The 19,189-nt window shown below is 59.0% G+C and overlaps 1 protein-coding gene across 1 annotated transcript; it reads left to right on the top strand.

The window, feature by feature from the left end:
* The first annotated feature begins 59 nt into the window (after nucleotides 1-59).
* ETNK2 (ethanolamine kinase 2) lies at nucleotides 60-18,987 on the top strand. The gene is made up of 10 exons (XM_061161162.1): nucleotides 60-162; nucleotides 251-946; nucleotides 1,023-1,222; nucleotides 2,900-3,159; nucleotides 6,014-6,136; nucleotides 10,654-10,796; nucleotides 11,341-11,424; nucleotides 13,846-13,991; nucleotides 15,533-15,606; nucleotides 17,488-18,987. Exons 1-10 carry the CDS (start codon nucleotides 60-62, stop codon nucleotides 17,558-17,560), a joined length of 1,902 nt encoding a protein of 633 aa, XP_061017145.1. The 3' UTR covers nucleotides 17,561-18,987.
* Nucleotides 18,988-19,189: the final 202 nt, after the last annotated feature.

Below are 19,189 nucleotides of genomic sequence, written 5' to 3'. Positions count from 1 at the left end.
TAAACAGAACACTCATCAGCCCAGAAGTTTTGAGGGGCAGAGCGGGATTCTGGGCAGCAATGAGGACAGGGGCCTTGAGGTTGGGAGGTTCCCGAAGAGGTGAAAGGGGAAACGTGGGGAAACAGGCACTTTCCTGGGTGGCGCCTCCCAAGCCCCAAGCCGGTTGGTGACTGAGGTCCCCACCGGCACGCCCGCCCCCAAAATGCATCTCCCCAGTCCCCTCGTCATCCCCAAAGGCCTACTCCCGCAGAGCCTCTTGCAGGAGTCCAGGGACTGCGGGCTCAGGTGGTGCCGCCCAAGCTGACCACCTGGGGGCGGCGGAACCTCCACCCCTCAGGGCGGACTCGGGGAGCGCGAGGAGCTTTCCCCGGGCCCCGCCCCGGTCACCCGGGGGCGCGGCCTCTGGCGGGGCGGGAGGGAGGAGGCCCCTCGCGGCCTCGGAAGCCGGGGAGCGAACCGGGGCCGCCTCCTCCGCGTTCCGGCCCCGCGTCCCGGCTCCCGCGGGCAGCCCCGCGCGCGGATCCCCGGCGGCGGCCGCAGAGCCTGCAGGAGTCGGCGCTGCCCCGGCGGGCAGCCCGTGATGTCGCGGCAGGCCCGGCCCCGCCCCCGCCGCGCCCGGCCCCGCCCCCGCCGCGCTCCGGTCCCGCCCCCGCCGCGCCCCGGCCCCGCCCCGCCCCCGCAGCGCCCCCGCCTGCGCCGCGCTCCGGTCCCGCCCGCGCCGCGCCCGGCCCCGCCCCCGCCGCGCTCCGGTCCCGCCCCCGCCGCGCCCCGGCCCCGCCCCGCCCCCGCAGCGCCCCCGCCTGCGCCGCGCTCCGGTCCCGCCCCCGCCGCGCCCGGTCCCGCCCCCGCCGCGCCCCGGCCCCGCCCCGCCCCCGCAGCGCCCCCGCCTGCGCCGCGCTCCGGTCCCGCCCGCGCCGCGCCCCGGCCCCGCCCCCGCCGCGCCCCCGTCCGCGCCGCGCTCCGGGGGCGGGGCTGCAGGGGCCGGCTGTGCCCCGGCTGCCCGGCCCGCCCTCCTACCTGAGGGCCGGGGCCACCCCCGCGGCGCGCATGGGGCATGGAGGCGGCGGCCGGCGCGGGCCGCGGGGCGTCCCCTGGGCCCCCGAGAGCCGCCGCCGTCCCGTGCTTCGGCATATCGGTGGACCAGGACGACATCCTCCCGGGCGCCCTGCGCCTCATCCGGGAGCTGCGGCCGCGCTGGAAGCCCGAACGAGTCCTGACCAAGGTAAGCCGAGCGGGCAGGCGGCCGGGGAGGCGGCCCCGCGGGGCTGCAGCTGGGCTGCGCGCGTCTGGCTGGGCATCCCTCCGGGTGTGGGTCTCAGGGGTGCGCGCCGCTGCTGCACGCGAGGGGGTGCGCCGGCGGCGTGCCTCGGTCCTTCTTTCTCTGTCTCGGCCCCTGAGCACAGCCAGGCTCCCTGCTCTCTTCTCGGCCCTGCACACGCACCCCTCCTCTCCGGCCCGGGCGCGCCGGGAGGGCCACCTGGCCACTGTCAGCGCGCCGCGCGTGCGGGCCCCACCCCCGGGCGCTGTGCGCGCGTGCCCCCCGCTGCCCAGAAGCCGGTGCCCAGCCGGCTCTGAAAGCTGCGGAGGCAGGAACTTTTAAGGGCGCCCCCCACACTGTCACGCACGCATCAGTGCCCCCGTTGCAGCCCAGAGTGGGAGCAGAGTCTCCGGGCTCTGAGCCGCTCCTGCTGGTCCTGGAGCCACCCTGTGGACCTCGAGCTAGCCCCCAGCCCCGCGCCGGGTGGAGAGCCTCTCTCCTGCCTTGAACTCTGGCTCAGCACCCCCTACACAGGACACCTCCCTGCTGCGCTGGGCACGGGCATAGGGACACAGACGCGAGCAGAGTCTCTCCCTGAGCAGCCTCAGGCTGACTCCCCAGCAGACCTGGTAGAGGCTCCTCAGCTGCCCCAGCCCCTCCAGGAGCTGCCTGTGGGGGCTGCTGCCTTGGGTGGGCACCTGCGGCTTGTGCTGGAGCAGCAGGGCCTCCACGCTGGTGGGGCTGCTGGTGGGGAGAGGGAGGTTCAAGACCTGGGAAGGCTCACAAACCCTTTCGGGAGACGGGGAGTGGGTAACCTTTTCACAGTAAAAGAGGGCCTTGGTGTAAAACTGTCAGGCCATCAAGCAGGCCTGAGGTTAATTCCAGCACTGGCCTAACTTGCTGCCTTCCAGTCCCTCCACTCTCTGTGCCTCAGTTCCCCCACCTTTTCTTGCTTCGGTTGTCCCGTAAGGCCCCTTCCTGCCCTTTCACTCTGTATCCCATAAACTCCATGGTTCACTCCTCCTTGTCACCCTGGTCGGAGAACCTGCTGTCCCAGCGCAGGATCTTCTGCCTGCCTCTCCTGGCCATAAGGAGCTGTGACCACCTGGCCCTGGGGTGGGTGCCAATCTCAGTACCCTCCTGTATCTCTGCCGCTGGGTGGGGTAAGAGGGATGGCAAGGGGCCCTCTGCCTGGTAGGCAGAGATGAGAGGCCACTTAGGTCAGGCTGTACCCGTCTAGGCAACCCCCCGCCCCCTCTGTGGCACTCTGGTCCATGGAGGTTTCTTTTAGGGTCTGGTGGGACCTGGGGATGGGGGTGGGGGGGGGGCAGGCTTCTACCCACCAAGTGGTGTGGGAATTATTCAGCAGCCAAATCCCATTCCCCCGAGGCAGAACCAGGAGAAGTGAGCCTGGGCTGAGCCCAAGCTCCTGTTTCCTGAACTCTGGTCTGTCTCAAGTGCTGGGAAAGGGTGGAGGGTTAGGAGCAGTGCCGAGCTCTTCTCTCAGTGAGAGGGCTGAAGGATGCAGGTGCTGCGTGATTGTGCTCAGCATTCAAACCAGCAACGTGTGCTGGAGCTGGGGCAGCTCAGGACGCCTCGCCCGCCCCACACGACCCTGCGCCGCCCTCTCCCCTGTGCCAGCGCTTCACTGACGGCATCACCAACAAGCTGGTGGCGTGCTACGTGGAGGAGGACATGCGGGACTGTGTGCTGGTCCGAGTCTACGGGGAGCGGACGGAGCTGCTGGTGGACCGTGAGAGTGAGGTCCGGAACTTCCAGCTGCTACGGGCTCACGGCTGTGCCCCGAAACTCTACTGCACCTTCCAGAACGGTCTGTGCTATGAATACATGAGGGGCGTGGCCCTGGGGCCAGAGCACATCCGTGAGCCCCGGCTCTTCAGGTAAGGAGGGCACCCAGGGTACCGTTTAGCTCCAGGATTCCACAGGCCTTGGGCTTTGAAGTCATTGGCCTGCCTCCCTGGTGTAGTGGAGTCCGTGAAAGAGTCTTGAGATCTATGAAATCCTTGAAATTGCATGGAAAGTGTGTGTGTGCTTATATGCCTTGCTCTTTGGAGAGCAGCTGTCGTTTTGTCTCGATATTCAGTGAGGTCTGCTAAAAGGATGTGTTCTTGGGGAGGCAAGTGAGAATTTTGCTGAACATGAAACCAAAGGGGGATCTGCTTCCTGGCCCATGCCTCAGTCCTCCGCCCACCCCACATCTGACCTGGAAACATCTCGTAGCCTTGGAAGTGAAATCTGAGCCAAATCCCCAGAGCGCTCAAGGTTTCCTGCTTCTCCCCTCCTGCCAAGAGCCCAGGGACTCCTGGAGAATGGGCCTTACCCGGGCTGAGCATGGCTGTACCCGCCCAGTTGGTGCCAGCCCTCTCCCCATACGAGCTCTTTCTATCCTTCCTGACAAGGTGGGAGCCCAGGTTTGGGAGACTGCTGAGGCTTCCTTCCAGAGACTCCTAAGGACCTAGACCTCTTAGGGATCACCTCCTATTAAATGCCTGGATGTGTAGGACCCAGGAACTAGACTTAACCTGTGGATGCCTCTGTTGGGGGTCTGGAAGGGGGAGAATAAAAGAAGAGCCGTCTGATGCTCTCTTCTTATCATGTTGGGCAAGGAGGTCAGGCAGGATCCTCCTTCCTGCCATGCCCACGGGCAGGGCGCTCAGACCACAGTGAGCCTTGATGCAGGCCGAAATTTACCCCAGACACCCCTGACAGCATCACAGGGGTCTGCTTGAGATCCGTGGGACCTGTCCTGTCCCACCTAAGGGATAGAAGCTTTTCAGCTCTCAAGGGAAACAGGAAAGCCCACTTAGGGAGCAGACCAAGAAGCACCTTTGCTCTGTCATCTGCTACCCAGCTAACCCCAAGTTGGTTAGTGCCTCTGCCCTAGCTGCAGCGAAGCCCTAGCAGGCCCTCTGGGGACTTGGAAGAAGGGACTGTGAGAGCACTGCCTTACGGGCTGGTTGGGCCCCAGGATATTCACGTGCAGTTGTGTGTGTGGCCGAGGGGGGTGGGGCGGGGGTGAGGATGGAACGTGCACCCCTGTGAGAGGGTCTTCTCAGGCTGCAGGTCCATACTCACCCAGCTGGAGACGTGAGGTCAGAGTGGGCTGAGGGGGGCGGACCCCATCCCGACTCCTCCCACAGTCCCCCCCAGCTCCCCCTCAGCCTTGTGCCAAGAAGCTCACAGATCAGCGGGTCCTCCCCACCCCTGTTCTCCCATGGATGCTGCCCGGCATCTTCCCGTGGAAACAGTTACCACTGTCAGGAATACTGCAGGTGGATTTAGGTTTGATAAGAACTTTACACTTGGGGGGAGTCAGAACTTGGGATAGAGGCAGGAAGCAGATGCTTCCTTGATGATTCCCAGGACAGACCACTGTCCTTTGGGCAAAGGTGGGTCTCTGGGGGAAAGGCAGGGGAGAGCCCCAGGAGCTACCTCCCCAGGTTTCCTGAACCTCACCTCCCAACCTCCGTGTGATGCCTTCATGCTCTGCGGCATAAAAATGCTGTGTTGAGGTTACTTTCTCTGCTATTCCAGACAACAACCCTGCTGATACTCAAGGAAACACTCTGTTTAGGCTCTTTGCTTTGGAATCTTCCCTCAGTAGGGGAGCCCTGGGTTTCAGGTCTGTGTCCCCGCCTTGCCCAAGCTCTGGCAGGCTCACTCCTGCCCTAGGGCCTCTCACCCCTGAGAAGACAGCCTTCCTCTCTCACTCACTTGGCTGCTACCATGCCTCCTGCCCCTCCACCCTTTAAAGGTGAGAGCCTTGGGGGCTTCTGGGGGAGCCCCTAGTCTGCCCGGCTCTCCTGGTGGGTGATGGCTGCTCCTTCCCAGGACCTGCGGAGTGGAGGGGTTGTCCCTAGAACAATCTAGTAACAAGGTTTCAACAGCCAATGCCCTTGTCTTTCCCAATGATTATTATTTGAGCAGCAGGCAAGGGCGAAGGAAGCTTGAATGTTGGAGGCTCGCAGCTGGGTGGGGGTGGGGCTGCAGGAGGGGAGCTGGCAGGGGGTGGGGGAGCCCGCGGGGGCGCGGGCCTCAGACGCTGGGCTCCTTATCAGGGCCTTCCCTCTCTGAGCGCCCGCCCTCTGCCCACTCCCCCCGCCCTCCCAGCAGCCTCCCCAGCTCTGCTTTCCCCCATCCCACCACCCCCTGCCTCCCTCCCGGGACCTTGGATAATGTCCACGGGAGAACTTGAAAATAGAACGCTGGTTTGTTTTGCGTCCTTGGCACCCAGCCGCCAGCATCGCCTCCTTGCTACAGAGGAAGGGGCTGCCCAGAGCCAGCCTGCTTCCCTCCCCACCTTGGCCAGGCTGATAAGAGACGCGCATTGCTCCTCTGCCTGGCATCACCACCCTGGATTCCTTGGGGCCCGGCATCTACCTCACTCTGATGGCTGGGTGTGAGTCCAGATGGGGCGGGGCGGGGCGGGGCGGTGGGAGGGGTTCCGCCCCCACGCCCAGGTGACCCCTCTCTGCTCAGGGTTTGCCGTGGTTACTCAACCCTGTGGTGGGGCAAGGTCCCTGACCTGTGGCAACAGCCCACTGCTTTGCCCTTTTGCTTCCTGACGCTGTCCCAGCTCTGTTCGGGAAGGGGAGCTGCTGGGCTGAAGGCCTTATCGTTTTCACTTCCTGAAGGTCCTGAGACCTTCCTTCTGCGGGCCCGAGGGCTCCTGACTTGTGATAGTCCCACACTGGCCCCAGTCTCAGACTCTGCTCTCCCTGTTTTCTGCTGCAGGCTGATCGCCTTAGAAATGGCCAAGATTCACACCATCCACGCCAACGGCAGCCTGCCTAAGCCCACCCTCTGGCACAAGATGCACAATTACTTCACCCTCGTGAAGAACGAGATTAACCCCAGGTACAAGGATCTCAGAGAGCCCGAGGCTTCCGCTGCCCCTACGCCTTAGCACGGCCCCTGGCCCAGCCTGCCCGACAAGAAGGTTTAGCTTCAGTACCGATTCCCGGGCCTCTCTCTCCACGCAGAGTTCGGTCAGTTTGTGAAATCTCAGGAACTTGTTCCCGCAGTTTTGTCCTTACGTGCTTATTTCTCCTTCATTTTTTGGTTAGGGCAGGTCCTAGGGTTGAGGACAACATTTCCCCGTTTCACTTGCAGGATACTGAGCTCAGAGAGGAGTCTTTTCCCGGGGTCGTGGGGCTCTTATTTCTGCAGGGCCCTTTCTCCCTGAGCTGGCTCCGAGCCCTGGGAAGGGATGGCCTGGCCCTCTTGAGAGCAGTGTGGGGCTCAGCTCACCAGCTGACAAGCCCTGGGGACGTCTACTTGCCCGGACGCCTCTTGCCCCCACAGGGCTCCGGGGCCCCGGTCCCCCACCTTGTTCAAACTGACAGCTGCTGCTACCTCACTGCTCTCCCAGGGAGGGTGTGCTCTGGCCCTCCTGACATTGCCTTTCCCCGGGTAAGATGCAATTCCCTGGACCTTTTCTTACGCTCTCTGGCCAGCAACCTGAGATCCTTCTAGCCTTCAGATACTTGACTCCCCAGCCTACTTGAGTGCTGAGAAAAGGGTGGAGAAAAGACTGAAGTTACCCCTGCCCCCCCAAAAGGCCATAGTGTGTCTCCGATCTCTCCACGTTCCCCACTGGGCTTGAGTGTCACTCTTTTCCAAATGTTCATGGGAGCAGGGTACAGGAGAGGTCTGATGGAAGGGCGTATTGTCCCCCTCTAAGATAAGACAGTAATTAACCATCGCGAGGATGCGTCTCTGCCACACACATCACTCATGACTTTATCGGGATCCTCCCTCCCACTGATTAGCAAGCACCACTTAGGGACTGTTTGTCTTGGACGGCCGGTGTTGAGACCTTCCATGTCGATGTGTCTGGGACAAGGACTGCCTTCCCCCAGGAAGGGACTAGGACTGGAACCAGGACTAGGACTTATTCTAGGACTTGAACAGCACACAGAGAGCAAGACCCTCTGATCAGCCAGCCTCCCACTTTCACTTGACAGATGATGAAACCGAGGCCCAGAGGAGAGATGGGCTTGCCCACCTGATCAATGGCAGTTCAAGGACTGGAGTCCAGGCTCGATGCTCAGGCATCACTCTTGTTCCTGCAGCTTCTTTTGACTGTACTGTCACTGTGTAATCTTAAGAGGGTGACGTTGTTGAGAGGGGCGTGCTCTTTGAAGAAGAGCTGGCTGACTTCCTTTTCTCTCATCACACCTTTGACCTTGGGCGAATCAAGCTGCTTAAGTTGAGCCTCTTGAGGGGCTGGATCCTGCCCTAAGCTGTCTAACCTGCAACAAGCAGGACAGCGATGAGCAATCACTTGGATGAGACGAAGCACCTGAGTTCCCGTTATTGCCTAATAATCCTGATTTAGGGTTCATCTCACAAACACTGATTGGACTTTAAAACAATAAAAATACTTGAGGGTGAAGTGGCCCTGCCCTCAAGGAGCTTAGAAAGCATCCAAGTAAATAGGACCCGCCTGTGCAGGGTATGCGGTGTATGCATGAGAGGGGGCACCAGGAAACGTCTTCTCGGCAGACTCAGATGGCAGAGATGAGAAGGGAGGCCTCCAGCTGGAGCAGAGGCTTGTTTATGAATGATGAGTGGATGAGGTGGCTGGAGCCAGTCTTAGGAGGGCAGGTTGTGGGAGATGGGACTGCAGAGGGGAGCTGGAGCTAGATTGTGAGGGGCCTTCATGGCAGGTAAAGGAGCCCAGATTGATTAATTTAGCAGGCAGTGGAGAGTCGTTGTGAAGGTGTTAGACACCTTCACCTTGTAAGGAGCTCATCGTAAAGGGCAGACTTGGGTGGGAGCTGGGGACTTTGAGGCAGGGAGGCCAGCAGGGGGAGTGTTATAATCTGATGGGCAACATCTAAGCCTAAACTGGAGCATGAGGTCCCCCTGGGTGCTTGCCACGGGCAGATTCCGAGCCTAACCCTGGAGGTCGATTGGGAGGTCTCACATGAGACCCTAGGAATCTGCATGCTGACAGGCTCCTCAGGTGATCTGGGTGCAGGATCAGGGAGCCGCATTCCGAGGAACATTGCTGCGGCAGCTTCCCGGGGAGATGGAGGACAGGGGGACGAGGGAGGCCTGGCATGTGGTCTGCTGCTGGGTGGGGCCCTGGAGGGGCCCAGCACAGCAGGGACATGGGCTGATCACTGCCCAGGGGCATCAGGAGGAGGTGTGCACGGGCTGACTGTACGCACGTGTGAACACTTAGAAAGTCCTTTCTCCAGGGAGACGGTGCCCCCCTCACCAGCGCACCTGGATGCGAGAGCCAGGTGGACACGCCCAGGCTTCCCTGGGGGGTCCCCAGCCGCTTCACCCCCTCCCGCTGCCTCCGAGGGACGGAGGAGTCGAGGAGCTGCGGGCTCGGGTGTGGGAGTTTCTGTGATGCGGCGGTGGTTACTGCTCTGCCACCCACTCAGCCTTGAGAGACGTCAGGGCTGAAGGCAGCAAAGCTGGCGATGTTTCCGGAGCTCAGGGGCGGGAAGCAGGGCAGCCCAAGGAGGAGGCGGAAGGTCTGGATTGTTCCCACGTATAACGCATAACAAGCAGCAGGGCCTTGGGGTAGCTAGTGTAGGGGTCAGAGAGGGGTCAGGGCCTGGGCGGTAGGCATCTTGGATGGCAGAGACGCTAAGACCTGGGCAGACCAAAGGAAGCCTCCTAATTCTTATCTTTGGATGGTCAGTTCAAGGAGGGAGGCGGGAAGGAATCTTGAAAGAAAAGGGAGCCTCTTAAGAAAAGCCAAGATGTGGACACAGAGACATTCCTGTGAGTGAGGGGCGGCCTCCCCCACCCGGCCCCTAAGAGACCCGCAGGCTCAGAGTGGGCGGTGCAGAGCCTCCGAGGGGCACTGACACCCCTTCAGGGCAGAGGCTCAGCTTGGGTTTGGGTTCTTGGACACGCCAAGGACTGCTCTCCTTAGGTGAGGGAGTACAGTGTCCAGGTGTGTAAGGCTCTGGAGGTGGGAGGAAGCCTCTGCCCTGAGCCTCTGTTTCCCCCTGGAGCTGGACTGGAGGCCTCAGATGCTCTTTAGCTTTGACCCTCTCAAAGCCTGGGGGGAGCCTCCTGCTCGTCCTCTTACAGGGCCGTGTGTAGCTGCCTCAGCCGCTGAATCCTCTCCCCTGCGTTCTGGCTTCTGGGCTGGGTGAGGGCCAGTGGGGCCTCCTGCAGGAGAGCCAGCGAGGACACATCTCCTTCTCAGCCTCCTGCACGTATCCCCGCTGCCCTGGACAAGAAAGCAAACAGGAGTCACATGAATGGAGATAAACCCCCAGAACCACCAATGGGTGGAGGGGAGGAGGCTAGGTGTTTAAGGGCTCCGCTAACTATTTGGTTTTTCAGTGTACACAGACCTGTGCGCTTCGCAGGACCAAAGTTCAGGGCGTTGGCGCACAGAACACCCTCATCAGCTTCCCCAAGGCCTCTGAGAGCATCGTTGACTGACCCGTTCGTTCATTCACGGACATGTGCCTTTAGCAGAAGTGCTTCCCGTGGGCCACAGGGTCGGGTGGGCTGAGGGACAGCTGGGTCGTGCATCCATAGATACGCATCTTCGCTCCTGCTCTGGACTTGCCCTCACACACACAGGGGGCCGGGGCGGGGAGACACACCCACACTTCAAGGGGGAGGTGCGTTACTGAGGCGCGAGAGAAGTGTTTTTCTGTCGAAAGGCCCTGGTATTCCCTTGGCCTTGTAGACGTGGGGCTAAGAAGCATTTTTTTTTTTTTTTTTTTTGGCTTTCTTGTGTGGACCCGAGTGGTCTTTCTGTGCAATGGGAAGCTAGTCAAAATGGCCTCAGGTCCTTTCCGACCATGTCACCAGCTGCCAGGGCAGGAGGGAGACACACCCGGACGCCCCTCTGCCTGCTCAAGAGGCCCCAGTGCTCTAGTCACTTCCAGGGCTCCGTCCCTCGCCCACTGGAGGAGTTCTCGGCTCTTCTTTTTTTTTTTTTTTTTTTTATTTTTTTTTGTTCTCGGCTCTTCTTTAAGAGAGCTACATTTCCCCTTCAGAACTGCTCTGAGAAGGTCTATTTGCACCCCTCCCCTGCCGCCCTTCTCCTTTCTGGGATAACTGAGTTTGGGCGCTCATTCTCTCCTCCCTGACGCCTCTTGAGCCTCCATCCTATCTCCTGCTCCCTTTCATGAAGAAGCAGGACGCTGTTCAGTCAGGGGCTTGTATGCTTTGCAGAGTGCTTCCGTGCCCATGTGTTAAGCAGCTGCTCAGAGTAACCACAGGAAGTCAGAAGGACAGGAAAACGTTAGTGTCCTTTTACATGCGACCAAAGTGAGGGCTTGAAAGGCCGGCCGTTTGTCCAGGGTCCCTGTGCAGTGAGGGCGGTGACGGGGCGGGGGCCGGGGCGTCTGAGCCTCCTCACCGGCCGCCTTGCCGCCACGCAGCCTGTCGGCGGACGTCCCTGAGGTCGGCGTGTTGGAGCGGGAGCTGGCCTGGCTGAAGGAGCACCTGCCTCCGCTAGACTCCCCGGTGGTGTTTTGTCACAACGACCTGCTCTGCAAAAACATCATCTACGACAGCAGCAAAGGTACCGCGGCCCGGCCCGGGGGGAGCAGGCCTTCGGCGGCTCTGTCAGCAGCTTCGGGGTGTCACTCCTCAGGCTGGGGCTGGGCAAGCGAAGGGAGACCGTCTGGTGTAGGTCTCAAGTTGATCTGTAGGAGAGAAGTGAAAAAGAAACAAATTCCTGGTTAGAAAAACTTTACCACAAAAGAACTCAAAATTATGGTTTGTGGAGCCATTCTCCCTGACAGTGAGGACGTCCCGGCTACCCTGAGCCTTCACAGAGAGCGACCTCCCTGAGTTCCTGACCAGCTTCACCCCCACAGAGGCCTTAGCCTTATTTTCTGGTCCTCAGCCAAGGGCCCAGCTGGGTGACGGGGGAGCTGGAGCTGGGCAGATGGACAGACGGAAGGAAGCATCTTAGAAGATGGCCACTGAGACGCTGGGTTAGGCTGGGTTGCTGCAGAGCCCCTGGGAGTCGGCGGGGGCACTCCTGAGGCTGTGAGAGCCTGACCAAAAGCCCTGTGTCCAACTCTGGGGCCAACCCTCCCTGCCTCTCCTCTGCCTCACAGGTCATGTGCGGTTCATCGACTATGAATATGCTGGCTACAACTACCAAGCTTTTGACATTGGCAACCATTTCAATGAGTTTGCAGGTGAGAAGGGTGTTACTGTTTGGCCTATGTCCAAGTCACCCTCCTTGTGTTGGGGGGGCCAGGTCCAGGGGAACTGGGGGAGGGGGTTCGGTTTATGGGGAAGGGAGGCTGGACACACCTGTCCTCAAGATATCACAGCTCAGTGGAGGGGTGGGCACAGCCTGCTTGAGGAAGCCTCAGGTCTCAAGGTGGGGTGGGGAGTGGGTGGACCCATATACACAGCATGAGCCCCTGCTAGCCCATGTGGTACACATTCAGAAAACATGCCCTGCGGGATCCCTGAGGACACTCAGCTTGACAGGTAAGGTAGAAAGAAAGAGATCCCTTCCTCTGGGCAGACACAGCCCACCCGCTGCTCCAGCGTAGCTTGATGTCAGCTGCCACTCACCCCCGTCTGGGCTGCTTTTGGCCCAGTACAGCCCGTGTAAATGGGGTCCCTGCAGGCAGAGAAAGGGCAGAACAAGCAGCAAGTAGCTATTGGCCTGGTGGCCTGATGAGCTTAATTGTGGTGGAACTAGTTCAAAGTGTGTGCCCCACAACTTGACTCCCCAAGTTCACTTTTTGGCTTTGTTGCTGACTAGCTGTATGGTCCTTGGGGCAAGTTCCTTACATTTTCTGTGCCTCTGTGAGATGGAGAAGCTAGCGCCTACCTCATAGTTTTGATACGTGATACACACACCAGCATGGCACACATAAGCCCCAAGCCTGCTGGCATCATTCAGGGGAGCGTTCAAGGGAGGCTGGAGCACCTTGGAAGAGGCTGGATGAGGGGTATGTCCTGGTATAGGCTGGCCTTCCATAAAGGCGGGTGCGTACAATGGAATCATTTGTGTAGAGGAAGCAGGGCAGGTTTTTCCAGCTTGAGGGCTTAATTGTTAAACAATTTGATGGGGCTAAAGAGGCAACTGGTGGTTGAAGGTGGGCACCGGGGTGGGAGGGACATCCCCAGGCCAGCAGTGTGGGGTGCTGGGGGGATGTAACCAGTCCCCGTGGCTTTGGAGAGGGAAGGCACCCGCCCCAGCCTCGGGCACGCCCCAGCCAGCCAGGCCAACTCTTCCCCTTCTGGAATCCCAGGTGACCAGGGCTGTCAAGCTCTGTACCTGAGGGTGTGACTCCCCGGGGTGGCCACCAGCAGCACCCAGAAACCCACGGGGTGGTGGGGCCTCAGCTGTGCAGAGCAGCTGAGCTGTGGGGTGTGGCCTGGAGCAGAGGCTGGCACCGCTGAGCACTGGGGTTGGGATTGCTCGGTTGCCAGATGCACCGGCCTTTCCGAAGTGGGTAACTGTCAGGCATCTTAAGTCCTTCTCACCCACCACACAGAGCAGAGTCCAGCTGGACTTTCTCCAAGGGGCCAAGGTCGTATTCTGCTTCTAAGTTGAGAATGAAGGCCAGGAACCTAGGATGGGGGGATGGGAATGGCAGTGGAAGAGAGAGGCACCTCCTGGGTTCCCAGGAGCAGGGAGACCCTGATAGGAAGGGGAGCTAAGAACCAGTCTCTAACTGGCTGTGTGACCTTGAACAACTGTCTTCTCTCTGGGCCTCCGAGTGTAGCTCCGTGCCAGCAGCTTCTTTTCCAGCCGCATTCTTGTGTTTCTCCAGGAACATAGGGAAGCTTGGGAAAGACAGAGAGAAAAGAGAGGGAGGAAGAGACAAGGGAAGGTGGCCCAGGCCTGGTCCCATCTAACAAATCGCTTCTTCCTGTGCCAGCTCTGAGCCAGTCTCTCTGCCACCGTGCCCGGGATGTGGTTTGTGTGTATCGGGCTGGCAGCTTGAGGACTCAAGAAAGGGCAGGACTAAAAGGCATTGAGGCCACTAAACTCAGGGCTTCCAAGCATGGCTGTGTGTCCAAATCATCTGGAGAGTTGGACAGGGTGGGGTGCCTGGCAGTCTGTATCTTTGCCAAGCACTCCAGGTGATGTTTTTAGGTAAGTTCAACACTGGTTACCTAAAAAGGAAGCAGTGTTTGAGATATTGATATATTGCATCCAGGCCGCTGAAAAGAAAGGGCTTGTTCAAAGTTAACTGGAGGCTAGCGTCAGATCTAAGACAACTAGACTCCTGACTCGGGGCTTTGACCCAGCGCCTCCTGTGTGCTGTGGTTTTGTGTAGGGTTCAGGGGTGCAGTGGTGCTGTCTTAGGGGAACCCCCATCACCTGCAGGACAGTGCCTTGCCCCTCAATAAGTCTGCCTCCCTCTGTTGTTTCCTCCAGCTCAGCTGAAAGCAGTGCCCTCAGCTGGGATGGGGGTCGGCTCTCCATACGTTAGAGCTTGGTGGTCAAAGAAGCTGGTGTCTTTGGCACAGCCCCCCAGGGCAAAGGAGATGGTGGTTTTGAGGGCATCAGGGAGCAGCTGCTGAGCTGGAGGAGACCCCCCAGGTGGGCCCATCTCCCAGCAGCTTCTGAGCAGCCGCATCCCCCTCAGGTGTGAACGAGGTCGATTACTCGCGGTACCCGGCGCGGGAGACCCAGCTGCAGTGGCTGCGCTACTACCTGCAGGCCCAGAAGGGGACGGCTGTGACCCCCAGAGAGGTGGAGAGGCTCTACGTGCAAGTCAACAAGTTTGCTCTGGTGAGTGCTGGGGGCTGGAAGGGGGCAGGGAGGGAGGAGCTGGCGGGAGGGCTCACCCCCAGCTCCTGTCCCCTCACAGCCCTGTGGTCGGAGGAAGCAGAGCCCAGGGTCAGGGCTGAGGTCCAGGGAGTCCCAGCCTTGAGGCGGAGTCTGGGAAGAGCCATCTTGGACTTCGTAATACTAAGATGCCCTCTTCTCTGCTTTCCTCCCATTCCATCAAGTTCAGGTTCTCTCTCCTTCCTGGAGAACTATTTCCAAGAAGATCCCCACTTCCTGTTTTAGCAATTCTCTCATTTGGACAAGTTCTTTCCAGTGTCTAACCTTAGCCTTTCATGCTACAGTTAAATGCATCCTTTGTTTTGTTTTGTTTTTAGCCTTTGGAAAAAGTAGAGAATGTCAGTTCTAAAAACTCCTCCTTGTTGACTGTTCCCACTGACTTACTCAGAACTCTGTGTCAGCCTTTCCCATCAGGCTCTTTCTTCTGAAATTACTATGCTGTCAGTTCTCAGTTTTGAGCGCTGTTTACCCAAGGTACATGCTTCATGCCAGGTCTTCACTGATATGTGCCAAGGGGATTGCTAGCTAGTCTTTCTGATGTCAGTCATGCATAAGCAAGAAGACAAATCAGCTGACGTGAATTTCACAATGCATTATAGAGCTTAAATAAAACCTTTAATCGCATGTAATTTGGAATTGCCTATTCTATTTTCCTTATTGGTATAAGACTGATTCTCATCAGGTTCTTCCTTCTCTTTAAAAATATTTATTTTATTGACGCATAGTTGATTTACAATGTTATGTTAATTTCTGCTATACAACCAAGTGATTCTTTTTAAGGTTCTTCGCCCATGCCTTCCTTTAGCTAAATTTTTAGTAACCATTCCTACTTGCTAATTGATCTCTGCCCCTTCTAAGTCACGACAAGGGAGGAAAATAGGAGGGGTACTGCAGAGCCGACCGCAGAGCGGGCCGGCCTCAGGGTGGAGAGGGAGCTCCGGGGGAGCGGGGCCCGGCCTGGATCGCTGGCTTCTGGCGCCTGGGGCGGCCTGGGCGGCAGATGGGCCCCAGGTTGGTGGCCTGGCCCCTGTCTGGGCTTGTTTTCTCACCTCGCCACCCGCCCCCCCCCCCCATGACAGGAGCGAGGGCAGTTTAGAGGCCTTCCCGTGACTCACTCTCTGATGCCCTTGTGGCCGGGGCGCTGTGGACGGGGTGCCAGCCCCCCACTAGCGGGCCGGCCTGAGCTCTGCCTGCAGGATTTCTCTTCCTAGGGGTTTTCCTGGGTAGCTGGGAGGCCAGGGCTGGAGTTCAGGTCCAGCTTAAGCTGGGGAACAAGCTGAAGGTCTGCTTAAGCCTGAGGGCAGAGAGAACCTACCCTGCTTGCCTTCCGTAGCAGGAGTGGAGGCCCCGAGTGCCATGCAGTGGCCCCTGCACTACCCCCACCCGTGTGTTTCTGCCAGCGTCCTAGTTCTGTGTGTCTTTCACAATGACCGTGTCCTTCCAGCTGTCAGGCTCACCACACTGATTTTCTGACCTGTTTTCAGGCGTCTCACTTCCTCTGGGCACTCTGGGCCCTCATCCAGAACCAGTTCTCCACCATCGACTTTGATTTCCTCAGGTGAGTGCAGGGAGCAAGCTGGGAGTCATGCGGGGCCGGGGGTGGGGGAGTGGGGTGGAGGGGAGGAAGAGCCTTGAGCCCAGGGCATGCGGGTGAAGGACACCCCAAATAGGCCGCCCAGGATGCATGCCTCTGCGCTGTTCACCGCCCACATCCCTGCCAGCCCACACGAGGAGGGCTGCTGCTCCCCGGACGCCTACGGAGTACGTGTGCCGAGGACCCCTCTCTAAGGGGGTCAGAAGCCTCTCACCCCGCCTCCTGCCGAGCTGCTTCCTCCTCCTCTGTTGTAGTCTGCTGTCTGCTCCACTGGGTGGCTCTTCCCCACACAGCCTGGCACTGATGGGAATTGCTGGAAACTAGTGTAAAGATCCCCCAGTCCAGTACTCTTGCCTGGAAAATCCCATGGACGGAGGAGCCTGGTGGGCTGCAGTCCATGGGGTTGCTAAGAGTCGGACACGACTGAGCGACTTCCCTTTCACTTTTCACTTTCATGCATTGGAGAAGGAAATGGCAACCCACTCCAGTGTTCTTGCCTGGAGAATCCCAGGGATGGGGGAGTCTGGTGGGCTTCCATCTGTGGGGTCGCACAGAGTCGGACACAACTGAAGCGACTTAGCAGTAGCAGCAGTGTAAAGATCATGAGTGCAACCCTCATTTAATGGCAGAAGGGACAGTTGTCTAGAGGGTGGATGGCTGGCGAAGCTGCTCAGTGCCTGGTGCTGACCACACTGCCTCTGTGCATGGGCCCCCGGCCCAAGTGCTCCTTTACGGGCCCCTAGTGACCCATCGGGGGCTGTACCAAGACTGTAGATGAGTACTGACCACTCAGGTGGCCCTGTCCTGTGAGACGTGGCCCCGAAGGACCAGGAATCATTTTGCCTTCCATCCTGGTCCACTCTCTGTCTTTATCCTCCCTACCTACCCTCAGCTGAAAAGGAATCACAATGCGGGCTTCAAAGTGTTCCCAAAAATTGGAAAAATGCAAGTCAAACCCCCAGTTACCCCCACCTTACACCCACTAGGATGGCTGCTTTTAAATACACAGAAAACAACACATGTTGGTGAGGATGTGGAGGCACGGGAACCCTGGGCTCTGCTGTTGGGGAAGTGAAATGGTATAACGTTTGTGGGGAAGAATACGGTCCTTCTTCCAAGAGTGAACATAGAATTACTGTATGATCCAGCAGTCTTACTGCTGGGTCTGTATACTCAAAAGAATTGAAAGCAGGGTCTCAAACAGATATTTGCAGAACTATGTTCATAGTAGCATTATTCACAATAGCCAGGAGGTGAAAGCAACCCAAGGGTCCATTGATGGGTGAATGGATAAACAAAATGTGGTCTATACACACAGGGAATGTTATTCCACCTCCAAAGAGGAAGGAAATTATGTCACATAATACAACACAGATGAACCTTAGGAACATTGTGCTAAGGGAAATAAGCCAGTCACAAGAAGACGAATGCTGTGTGATCCCACTTAGATGGGGGAGCTAAAGTAGTCAAATCCGTGGGGACGGAAGTAGGATGGTGGGTGCTGGGGGCTGGGCTCTTGCTGTGTCGGGAGAGTCCAGGTTTACAGAACGAAAAGTCCTGGAGATCTGTCACTCAACAAGGTGAACTTACTGATCACTGAGCTGTAAGAATCGACAGACAAACACGTTTGGGGAGAAGTCGCTCCAGTCTGATCTAAGAAGAAAAGTAAAAACTATAGTTGAAGTCAAAACAAAATGAACAAAAAACCCCAGCCTGGTCTGGGGTCCATTTGTCCAGATCTAGATGGGCTGAGCTGGTGAGAAATTTTCCTCATGGTGTGAATGCCCCCAACAGGGCTCACCGGGCTTCTCTTCTCACCCCGTTTCCCTTCCTGTGTTCTGGCAGGTATGCGGTGATCCGATTCAACCAGTATTTCAAGGTGAAGCCTCAGGTGTCGGCCCTGGAGATGCCAAAGTGACCACCCTTCCCAGCCCTCCTCTGTCTGCCTGGCCAGACCTGCTTGTTCTCCAGGGCCCGGCTCTGCTCTGGGGTCTGCACCTTGGACAAGGTGGGCAAGGGGCCAGGGGGCTGTCCCTGAAGAGCGCTCTGCCCCTGTTCCCAGCCCTGAGAGATGCTTCTGGTGACCGTTTTTGTTTGGAGGGGCTGATAGGACCCAGCTCTGGGGGTCCTCTCCACCTTGCCAGACTTGGTGATGGGGAGTGCCTGAAGCCAGGTGGGACTGGGACTGCAGCCGCCCTGGGAAGCCCAGCCTTCCCATCCTGGCCATCCTGAGTCTGGGCTCATACCTCAACCACCCTGGGGGGCCCAGCCTTCCCATCCCGGCCATCCCGAGTCTGGGCTCAGACCTCAACCACCCTAGGAGGCCCACCCTTCCCATCCCGGCCATCCTGAGTCTGGGCTGGGACTCAACCACCCTGGCAAGCCCAGCATTCCCACCCCTGCCATCCTGAGTCTGGGCTGGGACTCAACCACCCTGGGAGGCCCAGCCTTCCCACCCCAGCCATCTTGAGTCTGGGCTGGGACTCAACCACCCTGGGAGGCCCAGCCTTCCCATCCCGGCCATCCTGAGTCTGGGCTCAGACCTCAACCACCCTGGCAAGTTCAGCCTTCCCATCTGGGCCATCCTGGAGCCTGGGCTGCCTTCGTGTCTTTGACCTTCCTGACCTGGGAGAGGGGGAGGGTGGGGGGCCTCCTTTCTACCTCCAGGGCCCTGAGCCTCCAGCCTGTCTACCCCTGCGTGCCCCAGGTGGGAGGTGCTGGGTCCAGACGAGTATCCTGCCAACTCTGACCGATGGATGTATAGATGCTGGGAGAGGTGTCTAGAGTCAGGTTTGATGGCTCCCCCAGCCGCCGCCTCCTGAGATCCCTCCCTTTCTCCAAAGCAGATCCAGCCAGATAAGCCCTTCCCATCCCTCAGTGCCCCTTCTGCCCCGGGCCTGTGCTCAGTCCCTCTGCAGCCTGCCAGGAGGGAAGGGAGGGCATGGGCCCGAAGGCTGGCTCGGCTTCAGGCTGCCTGGCTGGAGGGGCTGCAGCCCAGAGCAGGCGGCTGCACGGTGGCCGGCATCCTCTCCCCTCCCTCCTTGCCCTCCCGGCCCTCACTTCCCAGGAAGAGTCTTCTGTCCTGAAGTTGACCCATGGTCTTCCCCCGAGGAGTGACTAGTGGGAGTCGAAGGGCAGGGGCCACGGACGGCCAGGGCTTGCCCAGCGTGCAGGGGCCTGGGTGGGATTGGCGGTGATGGTGCTTCCCCGACTCTCAATGGCCTCCACCTCCTTCCTGCCCACACCGCCTTTTGGGTCCTCCTGGCTCTGGACTATAAAATGACTCATTTGTAAATGATCATCATTTTCTGCATTAAAATGGTCATGTATGGACCACCCCTGAGAGCCGCTAGTGAGGATTTGACCTGGATCCTGTGATATACTCTGTGGTGGTGTGGAGGGGGTGTGGCCCCTCCTCTCTGGGGTCCCGGCTTGGGGCAGAATTGATGGTCTCACAGTTCTACTGCTTTTGAAGTTGACCCTGAGAGGGCAGAGCCTACAGGGAACAAGGCCATGGATGCCTGCCCAGGCGATGGGCCAGGGAGAC

The sequence above is a fragment of the Dama dama genome, chromosome 14 (genome assembly GCF_033118175.1).
Source record: "Dama dama isolate Ldn47 chromosome 14, ASM3311817v1, whole genome shotgun sequence".
Lineage (NCBI taxonomy): Eukaryota > Metazoa > Chordata > Mammalia > Artiodactyla > Cervidae > Dama > Dama dama.
Note: the sequence above shows the minus strand (reverse complement) of the source record. Positions and strands in the feature narration are given on the sequence as shown.

What these genes read in the sequence shown, in the direction of transcription:
- ETNK2 (XM_061161162.1), top strand. Translation starts at nt 60, where the DNA reads ATGAGGACAGGGGCCTTGAGGTTGGGAGGTTCCCGAAGAGGTGAAAGG. An exon ending in CATCTACGACAGCAGCAAAG is followed by an intron (nt 10,797 to 11,340) that starts GTACCGCGGCCC and finishes TCTGCCTCACAG; the next exon opens with GTCATGTGCGGTTCATCGAC. An exon ending in ATCGACTTTGATTTCCTCAG is followed by an intron (nt 15,607 to 17,487) that starts GTGAGTGCAGGG and finishes GTGTTCTGGCAG; the next exon opens with GTATGCGGTGATCCGATTCA.